Here is a 22,863-nt window from a genome sequence, read left to right as displayed (position 1 = left end):
ACAACGAGAGGACAGTTCGACAGTGCGACTTGGATCTTGTTACGGTAATAATCCTGTCTCACCTACATTAATAACACTTTTACAGCAATTCTGAACACAACGTTTTGAACTGGAAATACACAAGATCCTCGGATTGAGTCTCTCCACCACCAAAATATAATATGTTGGAAAGGTTCATTTTTTTTCCCTCTCTTATGGCAGTGTCAGGTGTTGAACCAGGACCTCCAGTACACACAGAGCAAGTACTCTCTCAGTGCCGGTCACAGGGCTGGGACGATGGCTGAGAACCTCATGGGCAGGTGAGACATGGGTGGCCTGAGCCCCAGATGTAATCTGCAGTGACCCCGCGGCTCCTGATCCTCTGTAGATTCACACACCAACCACTGCAGCTGGCACCAGGGCTGGGGATGAGGCAAAAGGAGAGACAGGACAGTGGGGAGGGCACCTGCCTTGCAAGCAGCCAACCCGGGTTCGATCCCGGGGAATCCCATATGATCGCCGAGCCCCGCCAGGAATAATTCCTGACCGCAGAGCCAGGAATAAGTCCTGAACATCCCCGGGTGTGGCCACAAAACAAAACAAACAAACAAGAAAATTCAGATACAAGGAAAACACACCAGAGGGGAAATCCTTCGGCAGGGATGTAATAACAAGTGCAAATAAAATAAGGACAAAACAAGAACGGCCACCCCGAGCCTCACAGGGCCCTTCACAACCCTTCTGCTCCAGGGCCTGGCACCCAGGCCAGCTCCCAGGTTCCCCGCTGGCTCTGCGGCCTTCTGTGCTGGGCACCCCAGGAGCTCAGTGCCTACTGAGACCTGCTCCCCTCCCCAGGGGGAACCCGCCTCGCCTTGAAGGCCCAACTGGCAGGCTGGCAGGTGGGAGGGAGGATCACTGAGAGGGGAGGGGCCTTGGAGAGGAGCAGAGGAGTGAAGAAAAGAGGGTTGAGGAGAAACCTGGAGAGGAAAACAGACAGAAGGAAGAGGCGGGAGCGGAGGAAGGAGGGAGGCTGCCTCGCACCAGGCCTCTTCTCCCTGGGAGTGCGGAAGTTTGGTGACTGAAGGTAAGACAAAAGCTTGGGGCTGAGGGGCTGAAGCAATAGGACAGTGGGGAGGGCACCTGCCTTGCATGCGGCCGGTTCGGGTTTGATCCCCAGTATCCTATATGGTCCCCTGAGTCCACCAGGAGTGATCCCTGAGCACAGAGCCAGGAGTAAGCCCTGAGCATCACCAGGTGTGGCCTCCCCACTCCCAAAAGAAAAGTGGCAGGGAACACATGCTAGGGGAAAAGGGAGCTCAGATAGAGAAGGGAGCACCAAATAAAGGGTGTTGGGAGGATCCTCCCAGGATGGGAGAAGCATGCTGAAAGTAGACTATAGACCAAACATGATTGCCACTCAATGCCTCTTTTGCAAACCACAGCACCCAAAAGGAGAGAGAGAACAAAAGGGAATGCCCTGCCACAGAAGCAGGGTGGGATGGGGGGGATGGGGGGTGGGAGGGATGCTGGGACCCGTGGTGGTGGAGGATGGGCACTGGTGGAGGGATGGGTACTTGATCATCGTATAACTGAAACCCAAGCACAAAAATTTGTAAGTCTACAACTATACCTCATGGTGTTTCACTAACGAAAAATGTTTTAAAAAAGTGGCAGGGAATCAAACCACACGCTCTCCCCCCAATTTTATTTATTTATTTTTGTTGGGTTTTGTTTCAGGGCCACACCTGGCAATGCTGGGGTATCATGCAGTGTCAGGATCAAGCCTTTTTTTTTCTTATTTTATTTTATTCTTTTCTTTGTGATTTTATACATTTTACTTTCATAAAGTAGTTCACAATAGTTCATTCCAGATAATGATCAAACACCCACCCAGCGAGCATCCTCAGCGAGCATCCTCCCACCACAATCAGAGGGAAGTGCATGAAGGTTGTTGTATTTCGTCTGGAGCCACTGAAGCCCATATAAGAGAATACAAGCAAGTATGTTAAAACCAAGCAAATGCGTGCAGCCTTAGGTACATCAGTGAGCTAGAGTATAAAAGGTTCAGGAAACACTGTGTCGCTCTCTTTCAAGAGTTTTCTTTTATATGTCTCTGGATCCTGGCTGTTGAGGAGATTACATGGCACAGGGGCAGTGTGGGTGTGACTGCCAAGCTACTGGAAAACTAGGAAGCTGGGTGGAACAGGCCCAGTCCTGATCCGAGCAGGCTTAGCGATCTCAGCCACAGGTCCCGCACACCTGGGTTCCTCTGCCGGTTCCTTCATGTGTGAGGCTCGTCCGAGCGTGTGGCGAGTGGCCTTGAGCATGGTTGTGGCTGGGTGCTGGATGTTTTCATCTGCCGGGGTTCTGCTTGGGGCGGGGAGGGAAACTCAAACCGCCCCCCTCCGAGGTGCCCCGGTGAGGACCGCCTGGTGAGGGGCCAGGAGATTCTGCCTTGCTCTCTTCCGGGAGCTTTATTTTTATTTTATAATCTCTGGGTCTTGGCCGAGGGATCAAACCTTGACCTCCTGCATACCAAAACATGCACTCTAGCCCTTTGAGCAGTCTACAAATTTGAGGGCATTGGGTCACACTCTGCTTGTACTCAGGGTGATTCCTCATTCTGTGATCGGGAGCGATGCCTGGCAGTATTTAGGGGACCATATCCAGTGTCCGGATCAAACTAAGGCAAGGACCTTGCCCCTGGCACTATCCAGGCCCCAAATTCTTTTTCATTTATTTATTTATGTTTTGCCTTTTGGGTCAGGGCCAGAGCAATAGCGTAGTGGGTAGGGTGTTTGCTTTGCACGTGGCCGACCCGGGTTTGATTTCTCCACCCCCATAGAAGAGCCTGGCAAGCTACCAAGAGTATCTTGTCTGCACGGTAAAACTTGGCAAGCTAGCCTGACGTATTCAATATGCCAAACACAGTAACAACAAGCCTCACGGGGGCTGGAGCAATAGCACAGCGGGTAGGGCATTTGCCTTGCACGCAGCTGACCCGGGTTCAATTCCCAGCATCCCATATGGTCCCCTGAGCACCGCCAGGGTTAATTTCTGAGTGTAGAGCCAGGAGTAACCCCTGTGCGTTTCTGGGTATGACCCAAAAAGAAAAAAAAAACACAACAACAACAACAACAAAACAAGTCTCACAATGGAGACGTTACTGGTGCCTGCTCAAACAAAATCGATGAACAATGGGAGGACAGTGCGACAGTGCAGTGCTTGCTTTTTGGGTCACACCCGACAATGCTCAGGGGTTATTTCTGGCTCTGCACTCAGGAATTACTTGTGGCAGTGCTCAGGGGATCATATGGGATGCTGAGGTCCATCACATCATGCAAGGCAAGCACTCTACCCGCTGCACTGTCACTCTGGTCCCTCTTTTTCTTTGTTTAAAGAAGAGAGCACATGCTGCCTGAATCCACAGTGCCCATGCACCAGCCGACCGCATCTCCCCTCTTGAGATGAGGACTTTCCTGTTGGGATGTGTACTGGGGTGCTCTGCTCTGGAGAAGTCGGTGTTCTCCTTGAGCGTGCATCTTTATTTTTTTTTCTTTTTGGGTCACACCCAGCGATGCACAGGGATTACTCCTGGCTCATGCACTCAGGAATTACTCCTGGCCATGCTCAAGGGACCATACGGGATGCTGGGAATCGAACCTGGGTCAGGCCGCATGCAAGGCAAACGCCCGACCCGTTGTGCTATCACTCCAGCCCCTTGAGCGTGCATCTTAACTTCCCCTTCTCTGCCTTTATTTTTCCAAGAAACTAGAAGGAAGGAAGGAAGGAAGGAAGGAAGGAAGGAAGGGAGGGAGGGAGGGAGGGAAGAAAGGGAGGAAGGGAGGAAGGGAGGAAGAGAGAAAGGTGTGGGACCTGGAGGAAGAAAGGAAGGATGGGAAGGAGGGAGGGAGGGAGAGAAGAGAGGACCGGAGGAAGGGAGGGAAGGAGGGAGAAAGGTGTGGGATCTGGTGACATAGGTTAATAGTATGAGGTGCAGCACTTCTTTGGGGAACAAAAGAATAAAGACCTTATTATTCCTTATGTTTCAGTCTCATGGGAATGAAAACGCTTTTGCTTTGAGGACTATTTGGGCTCAGCTGAGGTCCCAGGGAAAGGCTGGGAGGAACAACCCAGCGTTCTTCCTCCTTAACCTCCACCAGAGCTCAGCCCCCAAGCCCAGACCTATTTTGCCTCTGACTACATGACCCTAACTGAGACTCACTTCTTTTTTGTTTTGTTTGGGGGCCACACCTGGCCGTGCTCAGGGGTTCCTCCTGGCTCTGTGCTCAGGGATCACTCCTGGGGGACTCAGGGGACCATGTGGGATACCAGGGATCAAACCCAGGTTGGCCACATGCAAGGCAAGTGCCCTCCCTGCTATGCTGTGGCTCTGGCCCCAAGGTTCATTTCTTTCACTACTTCTTGGCCCTGACTCCTATCCCTCACTCTCTTCCCTTTCCCGCTCCCGACCCAGCCTCCTCCCAGTAAGAGTCACCATTGCCAGTGGGATCCACCTAGATGCCCAGTTGGTGAGGGCAGTGGCAGCCCATCAGCCCAGGAACCCTACCAGGCCTCTGAACTCCTCCTGCACACGGGGGCCAGAAGCTCATCCCAGACTCCTGCAAGCACCAGCACTGGAGAGACACTCCACAGGCTGAGTGCATGCCTCGCACACAGGAACCAGGGTTCAATCCAGCGTCACAGGGTTACCTGAGCACTGCTGGGAATGCGACCCCTCCCCGCCACCCCGCCACCAGCACTCAAAGAGAAGTAGCCCCTGTGTGCTGCTTGGGTATGTCCAAAAGCAACAGGGAAGTTCATATTTAAGAGGAAAAATAAAAGAGTTCTAATAGAGGTCCATACAACTAGATTCCTGCGGGAATACAGCAGAGATGGAGAAAAGAAAGAGGAGAGGGGGCCGGAAAGATAGTGCAGTGGTTACTCCATCGCCAGAATCCCATATGGGCTCCGGAATCCCCGCCAAGAGTGAGCCCTGAGTGCAGCTCAGAGCTGAGAGTAAGCCCTTAGCATCTCCAGAGGTGGCCCCCAAAACCAAAACAGTAGGGGCTGGAGCAATAGCACAGCGGGTAGGGCATTTGCCTTGCACGCATCCAACCCGGGTTCGATTCCCAGCATCCCATATGATCCCCCGAGCACCGCCAGGAGTAATTCCTGAGTGCAGAGCCAGGAGTAACCCCTGAGCGTTGCTGGGTGTGATCCAAAAAGAAAAAAAAAAAAACCAAAACAGTAGCAGCAGGGAGTGGGCACTGGGCCGATTCCCTGAAATAGCCGCAAGTCCAGCTTGCAGAGCTGGGCAAGGGGCAGTCTGAGCCTTGGCCACAGCCCCCTGCAGGGGCACAGAGAGGGAGTAGCAGTGAGAAAGAGCAAAGCCTGGGCAAAGAGCTAGGAAGCCAGAGAAGGCGCCGCCCCAAGGAGTGAGGGGCTGGACCTGAGGGGTGGGGGTGGGGGGGCGGGAGGGGGCTCTCCGGGAGGCCAGAGTTAACCGGGAAGTTTCTTCAAAGGATTCTGTCCCAGCCCAGGCCCCAGGCCTCTCTTGGCTTCCCTTCTCCCAACCTCCCCCTCTCTCTGAGCCTGGGTTAGGGACCCAAAGGGTAGTCATGCCACAGGGCAGGATAATTACAGGTTCTGCCTGCAGCGTTGGCGAGGGGGGTAATTACACAGCCCGCGAGGTGCCCTGGGGGCGGCAGGGGTGTGCGGACGGACGTGCCCTGGAGACGGGAAGGGGCCGTGGACAGACTCCAAGGAGGCCCCCACCCCCCCAACAAGCAGCCTCAGCCCAGCCCCGAGGCGCCTCCCCAGAGGCTGATGCACACCCCCGGCCAAGCCCTCCACTGCACCCCGAGACCCAACGTTCCCCGACTCGGATGGACCCTCCACGCCAGGAGTGAGTCCACGGACACTAAACACAAGTCCAAATCGAGAAGATAAAGGACTAGGGACCGGGGGGGAGGGGTTGGGGGGGCGTGGGGGTGAGCTATCGATAGTGCAGCGAGTAGGGCGTTCGCCTTGCACGCGGCCGACGGTCCCAAAAGGTCCCCCGAGCATCGCCAGGAATTCCTGAGTGCAGAGCCAGGAGTAACCCGGAGCATCGCCGGGGTGTGACCCAAAAAGCAAAAGAAAAGAGAGGGATTAGGGGCCCGAAGTTCCTGCCCACCGAGTCCCGCTCCGAAGGACAAGGCTCTCGGGCGGGCAGGCAGGGGTGACCTATCCCGCCGGGGTACAGGACAGCGAGTGTCGCTCAGGACAAAGGTTCCAGTCCGGGTGGCTGCAGCTGAGCGTAACCCGGGAGGCTCGGGCCTCAAATCCTGCCCACAGTCCCAGGATCTGCAGGTCATTTTCCCAAGGACGCAGCGGAACCCCTGCTGGAGGCCACACACGCGTCGTTTTCCCCTGGAAAGTTCTAAAACCTCCAGGCTTCGAACACCGCCAGCTCCTGTCCCGGCAGTTTACCGACCCACTTAAATCCGCAATCCCTCCCTTCGGCCCTGGAAATCATTCACTACGAACCAGTCAGGACCTGGAAGAAGGCGGGCCTGCGGTTACCTAGGTAACACTGCCTGAGGGGCTCCCGGGCAGGAATAACAGTTGCCGGGAGACCAGGACAGTGGGCGGGGCCGCAATCCTGGCTTAGTTTGTATCCCGGCTAGGCAAGATTGAAGTCCAGAAAAATCTCTCCCAACTTCTTTTCGGAAAATCCCCGCAGAGTCCTCTCGGGGGGCTTTAGAAAGAGACCTCGGGTTTAGTGCAGCCACTCCGGGGAACCCAGCGTGCAGGCCTGCGGGGACTCATGCAGAGAGGCAGGAGTCCAGGAGGGCCCTGGAGAAACGACCAAGAATTAATGTACTATGACACAGAGCACTTTGGACAAACTGGCAGGTTACCAAATGTAGCCTGCCCACACGGCAGAGTCTGGCAAACTCCCGTGGCGTACCCAATATGCCAAATACCAGTAACAATGATGGGTCTCATTCTCCGAAAGAGCCTTGAATATAATCTCAGGGCTAGGATGAAGGAGACGTTACTGGGGCCTGCTCGAGGCAATCGACGATAACAGGATGATTTGTGATTTGTGTGATGACACAGAGCATCCGGAACTGGAAATCTAAAGAGAAAAGGTGCAAAACAAACAAAAGTGCTTGAAACCCACTTTCTCTAGGAGGTTTATGAAGTTCCAAATTCGCCCACCAGATGGCGGCCTTTCCCGCTAATTGCTTTAAGTGCTACCCGGGTAGGGGAGGAGGCAGAAAAGCGAGTATCTTGTGTCCCAAGTTGTCCCAGGAGTCGCTTGCTTGCTTGCTTGCTCGCTCGCTCGCTTGCTCGCTTCCTCGCTTGCTCGCTTGCTCTCTGATACTGGCACCCATAATGCCTATGGCCAGAGAGACACTTTTCTCTCTCCCACCTGACTCTGACTAGTTATCAGGGTTTATTCATTCTTTAGTCAAAGCAGCTACGGGACATTTCGGCCGAAATATAGTTTCTTTGGAGCCAGAACAATCGGGCAGGGTCCTTGTCTTTCATGTGACAGATCAGGGCTCAATCCCCAGCACCACATATGGTCCCCTGAGCCCAACAGTGGCAGAACCAGGACTAAATTCTGACTGAGCACTGCCAGATGTGGCACAAAAACAAAAACAACTATGTGTTCCAGCATACTGCTAAGCTCTCTCTGGCCCTCACCAGTGGGGGCAGGGAAGGGGCACACCCAATGGTACTCAGGCGTGCTTCCATCTCTGTGCTCCTGGTGATTCTCAGGGGACCATGTGGGGTGCCAAGGATTGAACCCAGATAAGCTTTGCGCTAGGCGAATGCCTAATCTGCTGTGCTCTCTCTGACCTTCAAGTGACTTTTTTTGAAGAGGTCCACATTCTGCAGTGCTCAGGTTACTCCTAGCTCTACACTCAGAGATCACTCCTAGCCTAGCAGTACTCAGGGGACCAAATGGGGTGCCGGGGATGGAACCCAGGTTGGCCGTGTGCAAAGAAAATGCCCTACCTGCTGAACAATCTCTCTCTGGTCCCTCACCTGACATTTTGGGTCTTTGGGTTTTGGGAGTTTGCTTTAAGTGCCACCCTGTTGTTCGTTTTGTTTTGCTTTGTTTGCTTTTTCTTGGGGGTGGGGGGGTTAGGTCACATTCAGCGATGTTCAAGGATCACTACTGGTTCTGCACTCAAAAATTACTCCTGGTGGGGCTGCACAGCAGGTAGGGTGTTTGCCTTGCACACAGCCGACCTGGGTTCGATTCCCAGCATCCCATATGGTCCCCTGAGCACCGCCAGGAGTAACTGCTGAGTGCAGAGCCAGGAGTAACCCCTGAGCATCGCCAGGTGTGACCCAAAAAGCAAAAAAAAATTACTCCTAGTGATGCTCAGGGGACCATACGGGATGTTATGGGATGTCAGCAATCAAACCTAGATGTGACATGTGCAAAGCAAATACTCTGTCTCCAACCCCTCACCTGACATTTTTTGGTTTGTTTGTGAGTCACACCCAGCAATGCTAAGGGATTACTCCTGGATCTGAGTTCAGGAATTATTTCTGGTGAGCACATATTATTCTGGGGGACCATATGGGATGCCAGGGATCGAACCCAGGCAGCTTTGTACAAGGCAAACACACTACCCACTGTACTATCACTCCAGCTCTCACCTGGCATTTTGACCAGTAAGGTTCGCCTAGTGCTGTGTCAATTCTATATGCTCCCTGAGGAAAGGACTTACTTATCTCTGTTTATTTTTATTTATTTATTTATTTATTTTATTTTGGGGTTTGGGGCTATCCTTGACTATGCTTAGGACTTACTCCTGGTTCTGCGCTCAGGAAGATCACTTCTGGTGGGCTCAGGGGACTATATGGGGTGCCAGGGATTGAACGTAGGTCAGCCACATGCATGGAAAATAGCCCCCCCATCTTTATTTCATGGATTAGAAGTAAGAGGCACACCGGGTAGTGCTCAGGTCTATGGGATGCCAAGGAGAACCTGAGTCTCCTACATGCAAAGCATATGCTTTATCCATATATATATATATATATATATATACATATATATATCACGATCACGATCACGACCACCCTGTTGTTCGTTGATAGCCTCGAGCAGGTGCCAGTAACGTCTTCTTCGTCCTAGCCCTGAGATTTTTTTAAAAAGTGCCATATTCAAGGCTTTTTCAGGGTTAGGAGAATGAGACCCATCATTGTTACTGGTATTTGGCATATTGGGTATACCACGGGGAGTTTGCCAGACTCTGCCGTGTGGCAGGTTACATTCGGTAGCCTGCCAGTTTGTCCAAAGTAGGAATGAGATGATAAGATGTTGCGCGCTTCCGGGAGCTGAGTGTGATAATCTCTGGATCCTGGCCATTGTTGGAGTTACACGACAGTTGGTGGGTGTAACTGTCTAGTTACTGGCAGGTCCAGTCCCAAACCGTGCAGGTTTGGAGATCTCAGCCCCAGGTCCCACACACCTGGGTTCCTCTGCCAGTTCTTTTATGCGTGAGGCTCATCCAAGTGTGTGGAGAGTGGTCCCAGCATGGCCCTGGCTGGGCCCCGGAGGTCTTCAGCTGTTGGGCCCTGGTGGAGACAGTCAGGCACAGGATAGGAGACTCTGCCTTGTTCTCTCCCGGGAGCTGAGTGTGATAATCTCTGGATCCTGGCCGTTGTTGGAGTTACACGGCAGTTGGTGGGTGTATTAAATATATATTTAAATAATTCCTTTTTATTTATATATTTATTTGGCTTTTTGGGTCATACCCGGAAATGTTCAGGCATTTCTCCTGACTCTGCACTCAGGATTTACTCCTGGTGGTGTTCAGGGGACCAGTGGGTTGCCAGGGACCGAACCTGGGTCTGTCGCATGCAAGGCAAACACCCTCCCCACTGTACTATCACTCCAGCCTCTATTCATAATTTTTGTTTTTGTTTTGGGGCTAGGGCTTACTCTAAGCTCTGTACTCAGGGGCTTGGGAGGGAATATTTACAGTGTTGGGGATCAAACCCGAGTTGGCTGTGTGGAAGACAGATACCTTAACCTCTGTACTATCTCTCAGGTTATTTATCCTTGAATCTCTCTCAAACCTACCACATATTTGGTGAGAAGGTGAAGGCTGTGCTTTCTCCTGTGAGGGAGAAGGAGAGTCCATGACGCCTTTCCTCACAGGAATCTCTAATTTTGCTGAGGAAATGTTACCAGAGAAATATTCTGTAGCACGGGATATGCCAAGATACATGATAAAGGCATGATCTGCTCTGAGAGATCAGAAAGGAAAGAAAAAAGAATCACCGGGGCTTGGAGCAATAGCACAGAGGCTAGGGTGTTTGCCTTGCACACGGCCAACCTGGGTTCGATTCCCAGCATCCCATATGGTCCCCCGAGCACCGCCAGGAGTAATTCCTGAGAACATGAGCCAGGAGTAACCTCTGTGCATCACCAGGTGTAAGGGGGGGAGAGGAGGAGGAGGAGAAGGAGGGGGGAGGAGGAGGAGGAGGAGGAGGAGGAGGAGGAGGAGGAGGAGGAGGAGATCATAAAGAAGTAGTCCATGGGAGTGGTTAGGGAATTTGCCTTGCCCTCTTATGAGCCATATTTGATCCCGGCATCCCCCAATCATGGCCTGGAGTAATTCCTGAGCGCAGAGCCAGAAATAACCCCCAAACATCATCAGGTATGATCCAAAAACAAAAAGAAGAAAAAAAGAGCCCATGATCTCCAGTTGTTAATCTCATTTCTGGAGTAGGGAACCTTTTTTCTTCCAAAGTTTGATATGTATTTTGGAGAAGGTCACACCCAGGTGTGTGACCAGGTGTGTCTCTATCCCCCAGTTAGATATTTAGAACATAATTTGTGGGTCATACAATACAGGCAGATGAATCACAGGCAGCCAATGAGAAGCATTTGTGTCCTGGGCCAGAGTGATAGTACAGTGGTTTAATCCCTGGCATCCCATATGATGTCTCAAACACCACCAGGAAGAATTTCTGAGCACACAGCCAGAAGAAAGCCTTGACCACAGCTGAATGTAGCCCCCCCCCCCAAAAAAAAAAAGCATCCATGTCTATCTCATCAAGTACCAGTGCCTGATCTTATATGGCCTGCGGGCTAGATGTTCCCCAATCCCCAAGTGAAGAAACTTCTTGAAATGCTAAAATGCCCATGTCTTAGTTCAAAGTAAGGTCAGGAACCTGTTGTTTTGTGTTTGTTTTCCATTCTGTTGTGGTCTTCATGACTATCCTGCTGAAAATGGATCCTTTAAAAAGAATGTTTGGTTTGGGCTTGTCCAAGGGTTATTCCTGGCTCTGCACTCAGAAATCACTCCTGGTGGGTTTAGGGGACCATTTCATATGCTGGGCACTAAATGTGGGTTGAACACATACAAGGCAAGTGCCCTAGCCACTGTACTGTTGCTCAGACCCTGATCCCTTTTTTCGAAGTCCCAGGTTGGTAATTCTTACCCTGTATTTCTCCCTCAGGCTTAGACACCCCAGTTTCTTCCCTCATCCCATTTCAGTTCCCTGCCCAACACTATTCTTACACCTAATATTCCTTCAAACCTACCTTTTTGGGGAGGGGAAGAGGGAACCATACCCAATGATGCTCAGGGGTTACTTCTGGCTCTGCACTCATGAATCACTGCTGGCAGTGCTCAGGGAACCATATGGGATGCCAGAGATTGAACCCAGGCGGGCTTCATGCAAGGTAAATGCTCTATCCGCTGTACTATCCCTCCAGCCTTCAAGCCAACTTTATAACACTCTATGGGGGCTCGAGAGATAGTAAAGTGGATAAGACTCTTGCCTTGCACGTGGCCAACCCAGATTTGATCCTTGGCCCCATTTGTGGTCCCCCAAGGCTCACTAGAAGTGATTTCTGAGCATAGAGCCAGGAATAAGCTCTGAGCACTTCTGGGTGTGGCCCAAAACACCAAATAAATAAATAAACACTCCATTGGGCTCTGATCCAGAGAGGAAACCAATATCCCTCTGTTGCACCAGAGAAGCCCATTAACGTTCATCCTCTTATTAATAAGCATTGTGTTCCAGGAAATGAGCCAGGTCTGAATCCCTCAAGCATTTTCAATCTGTTATTTGTCTATTGAGCTCCAAGACTACTTTGTTTTTCACACATATATGAAGTACATATATACATATATATGTACATATGTGGTAATGGGGGGCAGGGGAACCACACCAGGCTGTGCTCAGGGTTCACTGTCAGTAGTGCTTAGCTAATCATACGTGGTGCAGGGATTGAACCAGGGTTAGGCCTTACCCACTGTACTATCTCTGTGGCCCTGACCTCCAAGGCTTTGGACTCAAAGAAGAAGCCTGAAGAGAAATGGGGCAAGGGCTCAAAGCATTCGAGGGCATGTTTGATATCATGCAGGAGCCCTCGGGTCAATCCCCGGCACTGCATCCCGCGCCCCAGCGTGGCACAAGAACAAGAACAAAAGCCCAAAAAGGCTGGGAGAAAATTTTTCTCTGCAGCATGGTGCTTCTGCTTCAGGAGTTAGCGGCTTCCCTTCCCCTCCTCATCCCTGCCGCTCCTTCCTTCTCTGACTTCCAAGCTCCTGCAGGTCCCTAAGTCTAGCTGGTACCCAGAGGTCCTGCAGACAGACAGCCCCTGGCCTTGGCTGCTTCCCCTCCTACGGAGTCCTTCCCACCCCGGGACGCCGTGGTCCCCACGCAAGCTTCAAGTTCACATTCTTCCCAGCTAAGGCTTCCTCTCGGCCTCTCACCTCCTGCCCACCTCCTGGGACGGTCCCCAGCCTCGTCCTCTCCGGGGCGCCCTCTCGACGCCCCAGGTCCAGCCCTTTCATCTCACGCTTCCCGCTCCCCCTCCTGCCCCACTCCGGTCTCCTTTCGGGGTCGGCTTTCCCCGTCTTCTCTCCGGATCTTTTCTTTGGGCGTGGGGGCGGAGAGCACACCCAGAGACACTCGGGGGTTTCGCCGGGCTCCGCACGCAGGATCACTCCGGCGGGACCCCGTGGGCTGCCGAGGACCGAACACAGGTCGGCGGCAGGCTCGGCGGCGGGTGCCCTCTCCGCGGTGCTGTCGCTCCGGCCGCGCGGGGCCTCTTCTGGGCTCGGCCGGTCCCCTCCTCTGCTGGGCACTCCCTGCCCTCCCGCGGACGGACCGGCCTCGGGGTCTCCGGCGCGGAGGGAGCCCCCGGCGCCTCCCAGCCTCCGCCCGGGGTCCGGCCGCCCCGCTCCCCTCCCGGCTCCGGGACCGCCGCGCGGCCGCCGCCCCCTCCCTTCCACGGGGACCCCGCCGGTGCGTGTCCCCACCTTTGTCTGCACTCCGCACTTAAGTTCCGCGCGGCGCCTCCTCGGCCCCCGAGTGTCCGCCCCCTGCGCGGCCCTCGCCTCCCCCTTTGTCCCTCCCGCGCCCTCCCCCGGCCCCGCGGGGGCGCCGCCCGCGCGCCCGGGCCTCCCCCAGGTGCCCGCGGGCTCCCGGGCCCCTTCCTGCCCCCCACGCCCGTGTCCGTCCCTCCGGCGCTCGCGGGGCCCTCGCTCCCTCCCTCTCCGCGACTCCCTCTCTCGCCTCGGATGACAGCGCTGCCTCTTTTGTTGGCTCCGCAGCCAATCGCGGCCGCTGACGACACGGGGGCCGGGGCTATAAAGGGCCTGGCCCGGGCCCGGGCCCCCCCAGCCGCCCGCCCCGGCCGCCCGCCCGCCCCGCCCGCGCGCCCGCCGCCCCCGGCCCCCCCGGTCCCCCCTGGGCCGGGCAGCCCCCAATCCCGCGCCGCCCGGGCCCCCCTCCTCCTCCTCCTCCTCCCCCCGCCCTCCGCCCCCGCCCCCTCCCCGCGGGACTCCGGCGTCCCCGCCCCCCAGTGCTCCCTCCCCTCCCCTGCAGCATGGTGCTCGCGGCCCCGCTGCTGCTGGGCTTCCTGCTCCTCGCCCTGGAGCTGCGGCCCCGGGGGGAGGCGGCCGAGGGCCCCGCGGCGGCGGCGGCGGCGGCGGCGGCGGCGGCGGCGGCGGGGGCCGGGGGGCAGCGCTCGAGCCGGCCGGCCGCGTCCGCGGCGCCCGAGCCCGACGGCTGCCCCGTGTGCGTGTGGCGGCAGCACAGCCGCGAGCTGCGCCTGGAGAGCATCAAGTCGCAGATCCTGAGCAAACTGCGGCTCAAGGAGGCGCCCAACATCAGCCGCGAGGTGGTGAAGCAGCTGCTGCCCAAGGCGCCGCCGCTGCAGCAGATCCTGGACCTGCACGACTTCCAGGGCGACGCGCTGCAGCCCGAGGACTTCCTGGAGGAGGACGAGTACCACGCCACCACCGAGACCGTCATTAGCATGGCCCAGGAGAGTAAGTGGGCGCCGACGGGGGGCGGGGGGCCGCGGGCGCCCGGGGCTGCGGACGCCAGGGCTCCCGGCTGGGCTGCTCCGGCCCGGAAGCCGTTTCTGCAAAACTTGACGGGCTGGGGGCGGGGGCTGCTCCGTGGAAGTTGTTTTCCAGCGGCGGAGGTGGGCTGCGGAGTTGCGGGCACGCCCATCGCCCTGCGGTGTGGGAGGGGGCGCGGCGGCGACCCTGGCCCGAGCGAGGTTCCGCTTCCCCGGGAGCCCCGGGTTTGGCGGGGGGCAGCCGTGGGGGAGCCGCAAGGGGAGGGGGTCGCGGCTCGCGGCGGAGAGAGAGGCTGGGGCACTGGACCTGCAGTCCGCGCCCGCGGCGGGGCCCGGCGACCCCGGGCCGCCCTGGCACTAACTCTGCACCCCGTGCGCCCCGGCTCCCCGCCTCGCCCCGCGGACTGCAGAGAACTGAGCGCGGCGCTCCCAGGAGCGAGGTCCCGGGCAGGCGGCCCCGCGGGCATCCTTTCCGCCCCCTGCCCCTCTGACTCCGGTGCCCCGCGCGGGCCGAAACGCCGGTTCTTCTTGGGACTCAGGAGCCCCGAGACTCAGCTCCGCGCGGGCCGGGGCTGAGGACACCGGTTTGAGGCGCGTTTATGCTCCACCCGCCCCTACCCTGCCGCCTCCCTCGAGAGGAGAAGACCCGGGGAGAAAGAGAAAGAAATAGATGGGGAGGGAGGGGGAACCCCAGCATCCAAGCCCCCGGCCAAACGGAAGATGAACATGTTAATAGACTTGAGCTGCTTTGAAATTTTATGGCCTGGAAAATCTAAGCCAATACTCCCCCCCCACCGCCCCCCAGCTCTCCCTAAGGTCAGATGACTGCCCCTTCCCCTCCCCCACTCAGGCCCCCCCACCCCAACTCCAGAGAAGCTGGGTCCCAGGGGCTTTCTGATTTCCTAGTAGATTGGCAAAGCCCCCCCACCCCCCCAATACGCACATACACACACTCGCTTCTCTGTTTGGTTTTATGGCTCTGAACAGAAGAGGGGGAGACTGGTTTATTGGCAGATGGGTCATAAAAAGCTGGGGGCCGAGGGGCGTCCCAGCGGCCCACCCCCCCACCCCCCGTGGGAGAGGCGGGAGCCCAGGTGTGCCTGAGGCTGATGCCCCGGTGCCGCCTGCGAATCTGCACACCCTAACTCCACAGGACTTGGCCAGGGCTGTAAAGAAAGGAAAATTCAAAGGAAAGTAACCTGAGGTGGGTGGGTGGGTGTGTGGGGGGAGGCCCGAGGTCTGGTCTTGGGTTCCTCCGCGCCTCTCTGTTCTCCAGGCTTCTGCTTTATGGAAGCTCGGGTCAGTCCGAGATTGACTGAGGGCAGGGGTGGGGGTGGGGATGCGAGGAAACCGTCGCGGAGGAATTCTGAAGAGTTTGCTGGGGAGCATGAAGGGGATGTGGAGAACAGATGCTCCGGTGTCCTTGGCACGGAGTGTGAAGGCTTCCCCGTGGGCGACGGACTGGGGACCCCTTCTGCCCCTTCTGTGCTGAGCATCCCTCGGCCAGTGGTCCTAAGCTCAGCCCGTCTGGCTGCAGGAAGCAAACAGACCCTGCACTCATGGATTGGGAAGTGCAGGCGGGGTTGACGGCAGGAGAGGGAGGACGGGGGCAGGTGAGGTTCCACCCCAACTTCCACCCCTCTGACACCCCAGGACTTGGCTCTCTAGGGAACTGGGTCTCGGGCCAGGTATTGTACGTCCCCTTTAAGAGGCAAACGGCGCTCGAAAGGGAGGGAGGGGGAGCCGCGGGGAGGGGAGGGAGAGAGTGGAAAAGGAAAAAGGGACTTTTATAGTCTAATCCCCAGGGACCCGCTTTAATAAGAGACTTGTGCTCTGCTAATCGGGGGAGGTGTTTGTCAGCAGAGATGGCCTCCGCTCCCCTCCTCCTCCCTCCCCTCCCCCAGCCCTCCACCCGGGACCCCAACCCCCACCTCCCCGAGGCGGCAGTGCCTGCCCTAGTTCCCTCCACATTCTCTCGGTCTCTCCCACCCCGCCAGCATCCTGGGAATCCAGCCCCCTTCCCTTCGGGGAGCCAAGCCCGGCCCCTCAGTTTCTCTCTCCTCCCCAGGCCCGGAGGCCCCTGCCCGCGCGGCGCAGCGCAGCCCGCAGCCGGGGCAGGGAGAGTGGCCGGGGAGGGGTGGCCCGGGAGGAGGAGGAGGAGGAGGAGGAGGAGAGGGTGAGCGGGAGGGGGTTGGGCTTTTGCTGAAAATAGTGCAATGACCTCTCTCCAGACCAGCGCCGCCTACTAAACCTGACCTGCCGCCAACCCATCAATCCAACACAGATGTGGCTCCTTCCCCTCCCCTTGCGAGCCCGCCTGTGTGTGTTGGGGACTCTCTCCAGCCCCCTTGTTTCCCTGTGTTCTACCTGCTCCTCCTTTGTTCCTTCTCCGCACCCTTCCATCCTTTCTCTTTATCCCTCTAGGCTCAGCAAACCCCTTTTAGCTTCTTAACCTCCACTCACTCCCATCACCCCCATTGCCTCCCAGTCTTCTCCGACTCCCAAACTTACTTAGTTCCACTGTGGAGTTCCACGCTCTTCCTTCTCTCTCTCACTTCTTTTCTAACCTGCCCCTCACCCGACTTCTCTTCTCTGTTCTCTCTCTTACCACTTCACCTCCCCTTTCCCCCGTTTCTCTGTACATCAGCACTGTCCCTCACCGGGGAGAAGCGATCCAGACTTAGAGAGGTGGGGTCTGGGTATCCACAGGGCAGTGTGCTGAGAACACTACCAGCAAGCCAACGTTTGCTGAGAAGCTACTTACTTGTTCAGTGCTCAGGCTCCCGTGAAGCAAGTTTGGCTGGAAGTTTGGGTAGTTAAGGAGGCGGTGATCAAATCGACTCAGACTAGTCAAGAAAGTTTGTTTACTTCTGAATAGTTCCGGAAGACTTTCAGGCACTCACCTGAGTAATTTAAGATTGGGATTCAGGGAATCCATTCATCTGTTGAGCACTGTATGGTATAATTGCGAGGCACTTATACCATTGTGAGACTCATGGCAATTAGTACCCAGTCATTAAGATGGGCAGAAAATAGACGGATCCCTCTGCCGAACTGAGGCATACGCAGTGTGTCTTTGGATTGATGGCTGCTTGTCGCTCCCAGCTACTCTCCTGTTCCCACCCCATTGTACATATGCAGCTCCAGCAGGAAGATAACTAGGACTACCAGAATCCTGGGGCCTCATAAAGCAAAACGAAACAACCTGCAGGAAGTGGGGGTGGGATGCGTGAGACTTGGGATTCAATCCCAGCACTGCACGTTTCTTCCTTCACCCTTCATTGCTCCCCAGCACAGACCCAGGAGTAACCCCTGAGCACTGCTGGATGTGCCCCCCCCAGTAAAAACAAAGAACCAAGGGAAAAGAAGCTGAAAGATAATTCTGTCAGTCTCATGACCTGAATGTTGAGAAACATTAAGCACTTTCCTCCGCACCTCATCTTGGAGGGTCCACCTTCTCCGGGGGGTCCGGGTTTGGAGAAAACAGGTGCTATCTTTCACACTTATGCAGAACTCACAAGGCATTGGACACGGGGGTGTGGATTTCCCGATCACACTTACATGCTTCCAGAAGCTTTCCGCTGATTCTCCTTTCAGTCTATCTTAGAATAAGGATGTGTACAGCAGAAGCATAATCTTTTATGATTTAAGACCACAGAAAGAGAAACGGAGAGGATCTAGAATGGAGATAGTAGGGGGACTCAACCGTTAGCTAGAGAAGGTCAGTTTAGGAACAAAGGAGAAATGGCCTAATGTCACATGGCATGTTAAATTTTTGTAAAGATTTACTGGCACTGCACTGCGAAAGTAAAAAGGCTCAGGGCGGGAAATAACGGATTACGCTTAGTTTGGTTGATTGGATATTATTTCTGATGCAGGGGCACTAGAAAGCAACAACATGGAGGTCGTTTTCCCTTCCTCAAAAACTGAGGCAGTGATGAAGCTGCCGAGAAAACTTACCCTCAGGACTAAGGGACTGGGTTGTCAGATGCACTGCAGGGTGTTACTCTCATGGCATTCATGTAAAAAACCTAGATTCAAATTCTAGCGGACTTCATAAAATAAATTCTCAACCATCTCCCTCTCTGGATCCTGGGTTGTCCGCTCAAAGGCCATGCATTTCGGGGAGTTGTGCCAGGTTGCACCTGCTCACCAGAAACATTAGCAGAAATGAGGCAAAACTCACCTGAGGCAAGCAGGTGTGATGTGAGTGCTTCGGCTTCTAGGGAGAGTCAATAGAGCAGGGGGAAAAAAGTGGAGCCCTGTAGTCTGAAGAAAGTTGGAGGGGAGAGTGCAGGTAGAATTCCCTAGTAACCAGGAGCTGGAGTGATAGCACAGTGGGTAGGGTGTTTGCCTTGCACGCGGCCGACCCGGGTTCGATTCCCAGCATCCCAAATGGTCCCCCGAGCACCACCAGGAGTAATTCTTGAGTGCATGAGTCAGGAATAACCCGTGTGCATCACCAGGTGTGACCCAAAAAGCGGGGAAAAAAAAAAAGAATTCCTAGTAACCTTCTTCGTAAATGATTCTGTGTCTGGTGGCAGGCCAGACACAAGTTCTCGTCTTGCCTGTGGCCAACCCGAGGCATGGTGCGGTCCTTTGAGCACTGCCAGGAGCGACGATTTCTGAGCATGTGGGAAAGGGATGAGGGAATGGGTACAGATCATCAGGAAGGACTGATAGTCATCATCCTGTAGGGACCAGAAGGCTCTGTACTGCATGCTAGCAACAGGCTAGTCAACGTGAAGAGCATAGGAAGATATGGAATTGAGGAGTCCAAGAGTGAGGAATCCAAGTTGCCAATACCATCCATGGCCACTTGGCCCCCACCTGTGCTGACGCTGTGTCCCTTTCTCTCTCATCAGCGGACCCTGCAGTGCAGACGGATGGCAGCCCCCTTTGCTGCCATTTCCACTTCAGCCCCAAGGTGATGTTCACAAAGGTACTAAAGGCCCAGCTGTGGGTGTATCTCCGGCCTGTGCCCCGCCCAGCCACAGTCTACCTGCAGATCTTGCGACTGAAGCCCCTCACTGGGGAAGGGACTGCAGGGGGAGGGGGCGGAGGACGGCGGCACATCCGTATCCGCTCTCTCAAGATCGAGCTGCACTCCCGCTCCGGCCACTGGCAGAGCATCGACTTCAAGCAAGTGCTACACAGCTGGTTCCGCCAGCCACAGAGCAACTGGGGCATCGAGATCAACGCCTTTGATCCCAGTGGCACAGACCTGGCTGTCACCTCCCTGGGGCCAGGAGCTGAGGGGCTGGTGAGCAGGGAGCGTGAGATGGTGGCCTAGCTAGTGGAACCTGGCCCCGAGGTGGGACGTTCTAGCAAAGGGAGAGCAGGGATGCCAAGGGGACTGGGGAACCAGCGTGATTTCTCTGGGATGAGAAGCTGATTGCGGAGGAGTTGGGGAGGGAGTGGCAGCTATCGTTTTTCAGAGATTCAAGCCGGGTGGCAGCTAAAAATTGGAGTTGGGTGACTTAATGGAAGATCCGTGGGAACACAAGAATGGGCTATTGAGGAGGCCTGGGGCCAAGGGCTGACGAGGGTCAGGTTGCTAGGTCAGGGAGAATTAGGGAAGGCGGGCGGGAGGGGAGATGGAGCCCAGCGGCCAAGAAAACTGGGTGGAAGATCCAGGGCTGGGAGCCGCTGAGGCTGAGGTCGGTGTTCTCTGTTGTGAGCGGGAGATGCTCCCTCAGGCACAGGGAGTAGGGCTGCTTCGGGGCTGGCTCACATCTCTTTCTCCTCTCCTCACTTCCAGCATCCATTCATGGAGCTCCGAGTCCTGGAGAACACCAAACGGTCCCGGCGAAACCTGGGCCTGGACTGCGATGAGCACTCGAGCGAGTCCCGCTGCTGCCGATACCCCCTCACAGTGGACTTCGAGGCTTTTGGCTGGGACTGGATCATCGCGCCTAAGCGCTACAAGGCCAACTACTGCTCCGGCCAGTGCGAGTACATGTTCATGCAAAAGTACCCACACACCCACTTGGTGCAACAGGCTAATCCAAGAGGCTCTGCCGGGCCTTGCTGTACCCCCACCAAGATGTCCCCAATCAACATGCTCTACTTCAATGACAAGCAGCAGATCATCTACGGCAAGATCCCTGGCATGGTGGTGGATCGCTGTGGCTGCTCCTAAGGTGGGGGACAGAGGATGCCTCCCCCACAGACCCTTCCCCGAGGCCCCCAGCCCTGACCCCTTCTCCCCCCAGCCAGGCCCTAGAGCCCCCTCTACCTCTTCCCATGGACGTCACACCTTGTTCCCTGCCCAAGCAGTGTGCAATACAACAGAGGGAGGCAGGTGGGGACTGGGGGGTGAGGGGTTCGGGGGGGAAGGTAGGAGAGGGGCACCGTCAGGTGGGGAGTATTTGAGGTTTGCAGGTGGTTTGGCAAGACAGAGAGATGTAGAGACAGGTAGAGCAGAGAGGGATAGAGACAGGAACAAAATGCGCAACAGCGAGAAGGCAGAGGGATCGAGATGCGGAAGAGACTGAGACTAGGCAGAAATAAACAAGGAGAAAGAGACGGAAGCGGAGTTCCAGGAGGAAGTCCCACACCTCCCTTCCACTGGCAAGGGGAGGGCCTGCTGGGGTTTAGGGAGATCCCTTGATTCCCATTCTCATTAGGAGAGGAAATAAAGAATCCATTCCTGGCTTCTTCCCGATTTCCCTCCGACAGTGGCCAGGGGAAGGAAAGTGAGGACAGGGGCAAAAGTGAGGATTTGGGAATTTTATTTATTTATTTATTGTGAATTTTTTTTTTTTTTTTTTTTTTTTTTTGGTATTTGGCTTTATCGAAATAGGCCCTGCTCACCGTGCCCCATTTGTTCCTTATTCCCCAAACCCTGTTCTCCCTCAATACCCGCCTACTTAAGCACTTGTATAAAGCCTCCACGGAGGGATGGGAATGGGAGGAGAGGGCCAGAGGACTGACACGTGGAAGTTTCTAACCCATAATCACCCTATCTTCCTGAGCCAAACGGGTTGAACTGAATTCCAGTGGTCCCAGAAACAAGAGGTTAGAGTTTAAGAGCTGGGGAAGAGGGGAGAGAGAGCCCTCAGCATCCAGGATCTGTATGAGAGCCACCCAACTAACCCTCAGGCCCACCCTCCCTCAGAGCACCGAGATACTCAGCCAGAGGGTAGGGTCTGTTGATGCCCAAATTTTCCCCAGCCGAGAGAGACCAAAGAGCCTGTGGAAGGCCCCTGCTCGAAGCCTCTATCTTCAGGTCAATTAAAGGGAACGTAGACAGATCCCAGAGCTCCCAGGTCTGGGAAGGGACAGGAGGGGTCAGGAAAGCAGCAAGGAGGCTGAAGGGGATCGGGCATTTGAATCCAAATCATTGCTCTGGGCTAGGGGTAGAGCCAGCAGACCAAGGTGAAAGGAATTCTGGAGAGGGGACATTTTCGTTCCCCAACCCCAAAGCTCAGGGTGGAAGGGGGGGGGGACAAGGGAATAGAATGTCTATAATTATTTTTATCTTTATTTTTGGAATCTAGCAGTAACTGGCAGCAGGGAGGGGATCATAAGCGGGTGGGGGGAGGGGAGGGATGCATCTGACAAGGCCGGTTGGAACAGAGGACAGGAAGGACGGGCTCCGTGGCTTGGAAGGCTGGAAACGAGCAGGGGCTGGCTGTCAGTCCAAGCCACTCGCTGGGCCCATTCATTCCTCCCACAATCCTGCCCCACCTTCCTCTGGACTCACTGTGCCTCAACGGATTGAGAAATAGCAGCACCCGCCACAGCCAAGAGATGAATTCTGAGCACTTACCACGGGCACTTTATGGACAAAAAAATACCTCTCGCTGTGGAACAGATAACCAGGGCACCAGAATAGTGGTGAAGAGATGAGGCTTAGAGGAGTCACAGGCTTCAGAGAACAAGTCTTCCCCTCTGCCTCCCAGCTGGACAGTGCCTACGCCTAGGAGTCGAGAATCTCCTGTCCGTACCTATCCATACCTCGCCATCAGACCTCTTGGCCGCAGGCAAGCGCCTCCAGGACGACAGGAGAGGAGGGGAAAAGAACCTTCGGCAAAACGATCTAAGTGGAGCCAGCAATGATGAGTCGGATGCAAACAGTACGGAACTGAAGCAAAGCCCGAGTTGGAGAGATGGTGGAGGAGGCTGTTCTTCCCCAGAGCGTGACTCCCACCTAGTCCAGCCGGGGAAGGGGCAAAGGTATGTGACTGCCCTTGGGAAGGCATTGTAGAGCGCCTCGGCAACTTATTCCTGTTCCCGTACTGGAGAGACAAGGTGTTTCCGTATAGGAACGGGCGTGTGCTTACCAACTAGCCTTCCACAGAGCAGCTATGCCAACCCGCTGCCTCTTCTCTGGCCCTGTTCTTCATCCTGCCTTCTACTCCCAGTCTTCAAGAGCAAGTTTCATCCAACCATTCGCATTTCCTTAGTGGAAAGAGTGGAACAGAGAAGAACAGAAGATGCCTCCTCCAAGGTCAAATGTCCATGTCTCTTGATCTTGGCACACGGCAGGGGCTGGGCAATAGGTATCGGGTGATTTCCCTCTGCAAGTTTTA

General features: G+C 55.4%; 1 protein-coding gene across 2 annotated transcripts; it reads left to right on the top strand.

Moving 5' to 3' along the window:
• Positions 1-13,792: 13,792 nt before the first annotated feature.
• Positions 13,793-20,533, top strand: GDF11 (growth differentiation factor 11). 2 transcript variants are annotated; one of them, XM_056120039.1, is made up of 4 exons: positions 13,793-14,291; positions 19,192-19,268; positions 19,422-19,589; positions 20,088-20,533. In XM_056120039.1, exons 1-4 carry the CDS (start codon positions 13,847-13,849, stop codon positions 20,466-20,468), a joined length of 1,071 nt encoding a protein of 356 aa, XP_055976014.1. In that variant the 5' UTR covers positions 13,793-13,846; the 3' UTR covers positions 20,469-20,533. The 2 variants fall into 2 exon arrangements, with proteins under 2 accessions (XP_055976014.1, XP_055976013.1); XM_056120038.1 differs by having other exon boundaries at positions 13,797-14,291; positions 19,192-19,589.
• The last annotated feature ends 2,330 nt before the right edge of the window (positions 20,534-22,863 follow it).

This window comes from Sorex fumeus, unplaced genomic scaffold, assembly GCF_029834395.1.
Source record: "Sorex fumeus unplaced genomic scaffold, SorFum_2.1 ptg000042l, whole genome shotgun sequence".
NCBI classification, from domain to species: domain Eukaryota; kingdom Metazoa; phylum Chordata; class Mammalia; order Eulipotyphla; family Soricidae; genus Sorex; species Sorex fumeus.
Note: the sequence above shows the minus strand (reverse complement) of the source record. Positions and strands in the feature narration are given on the sequence as shown.

What these genes read in the sequence shown, in the direction of transcription:
- GDF11 (XM_056120038.1), top strand. Translation starts at nt 13,847, where the DNA reads ATGGTGCTCGCGGCCCCGCTGCTGCTGGGCTTCCTGCTCCTCGCCCTG. An exon ending in CATTAGCATGGCCCAGGAGA is followed by an intron (nt 14,292 to 19,191) that starts GTAAGTGGGCGC and finishes CTCTCTCATCAG; the next exon opens with CGGACCCTGCAGTGCAGACG. An exon ending in GGCCAGGAGCTGAGGGGCTG is followed by an intron (nt 19,590 to 20,087) that starts GTGAGCAGGGAG and finishes CCTCACTTCCAG; the next exon opens with CATCCATTCATGGAGCTCCG.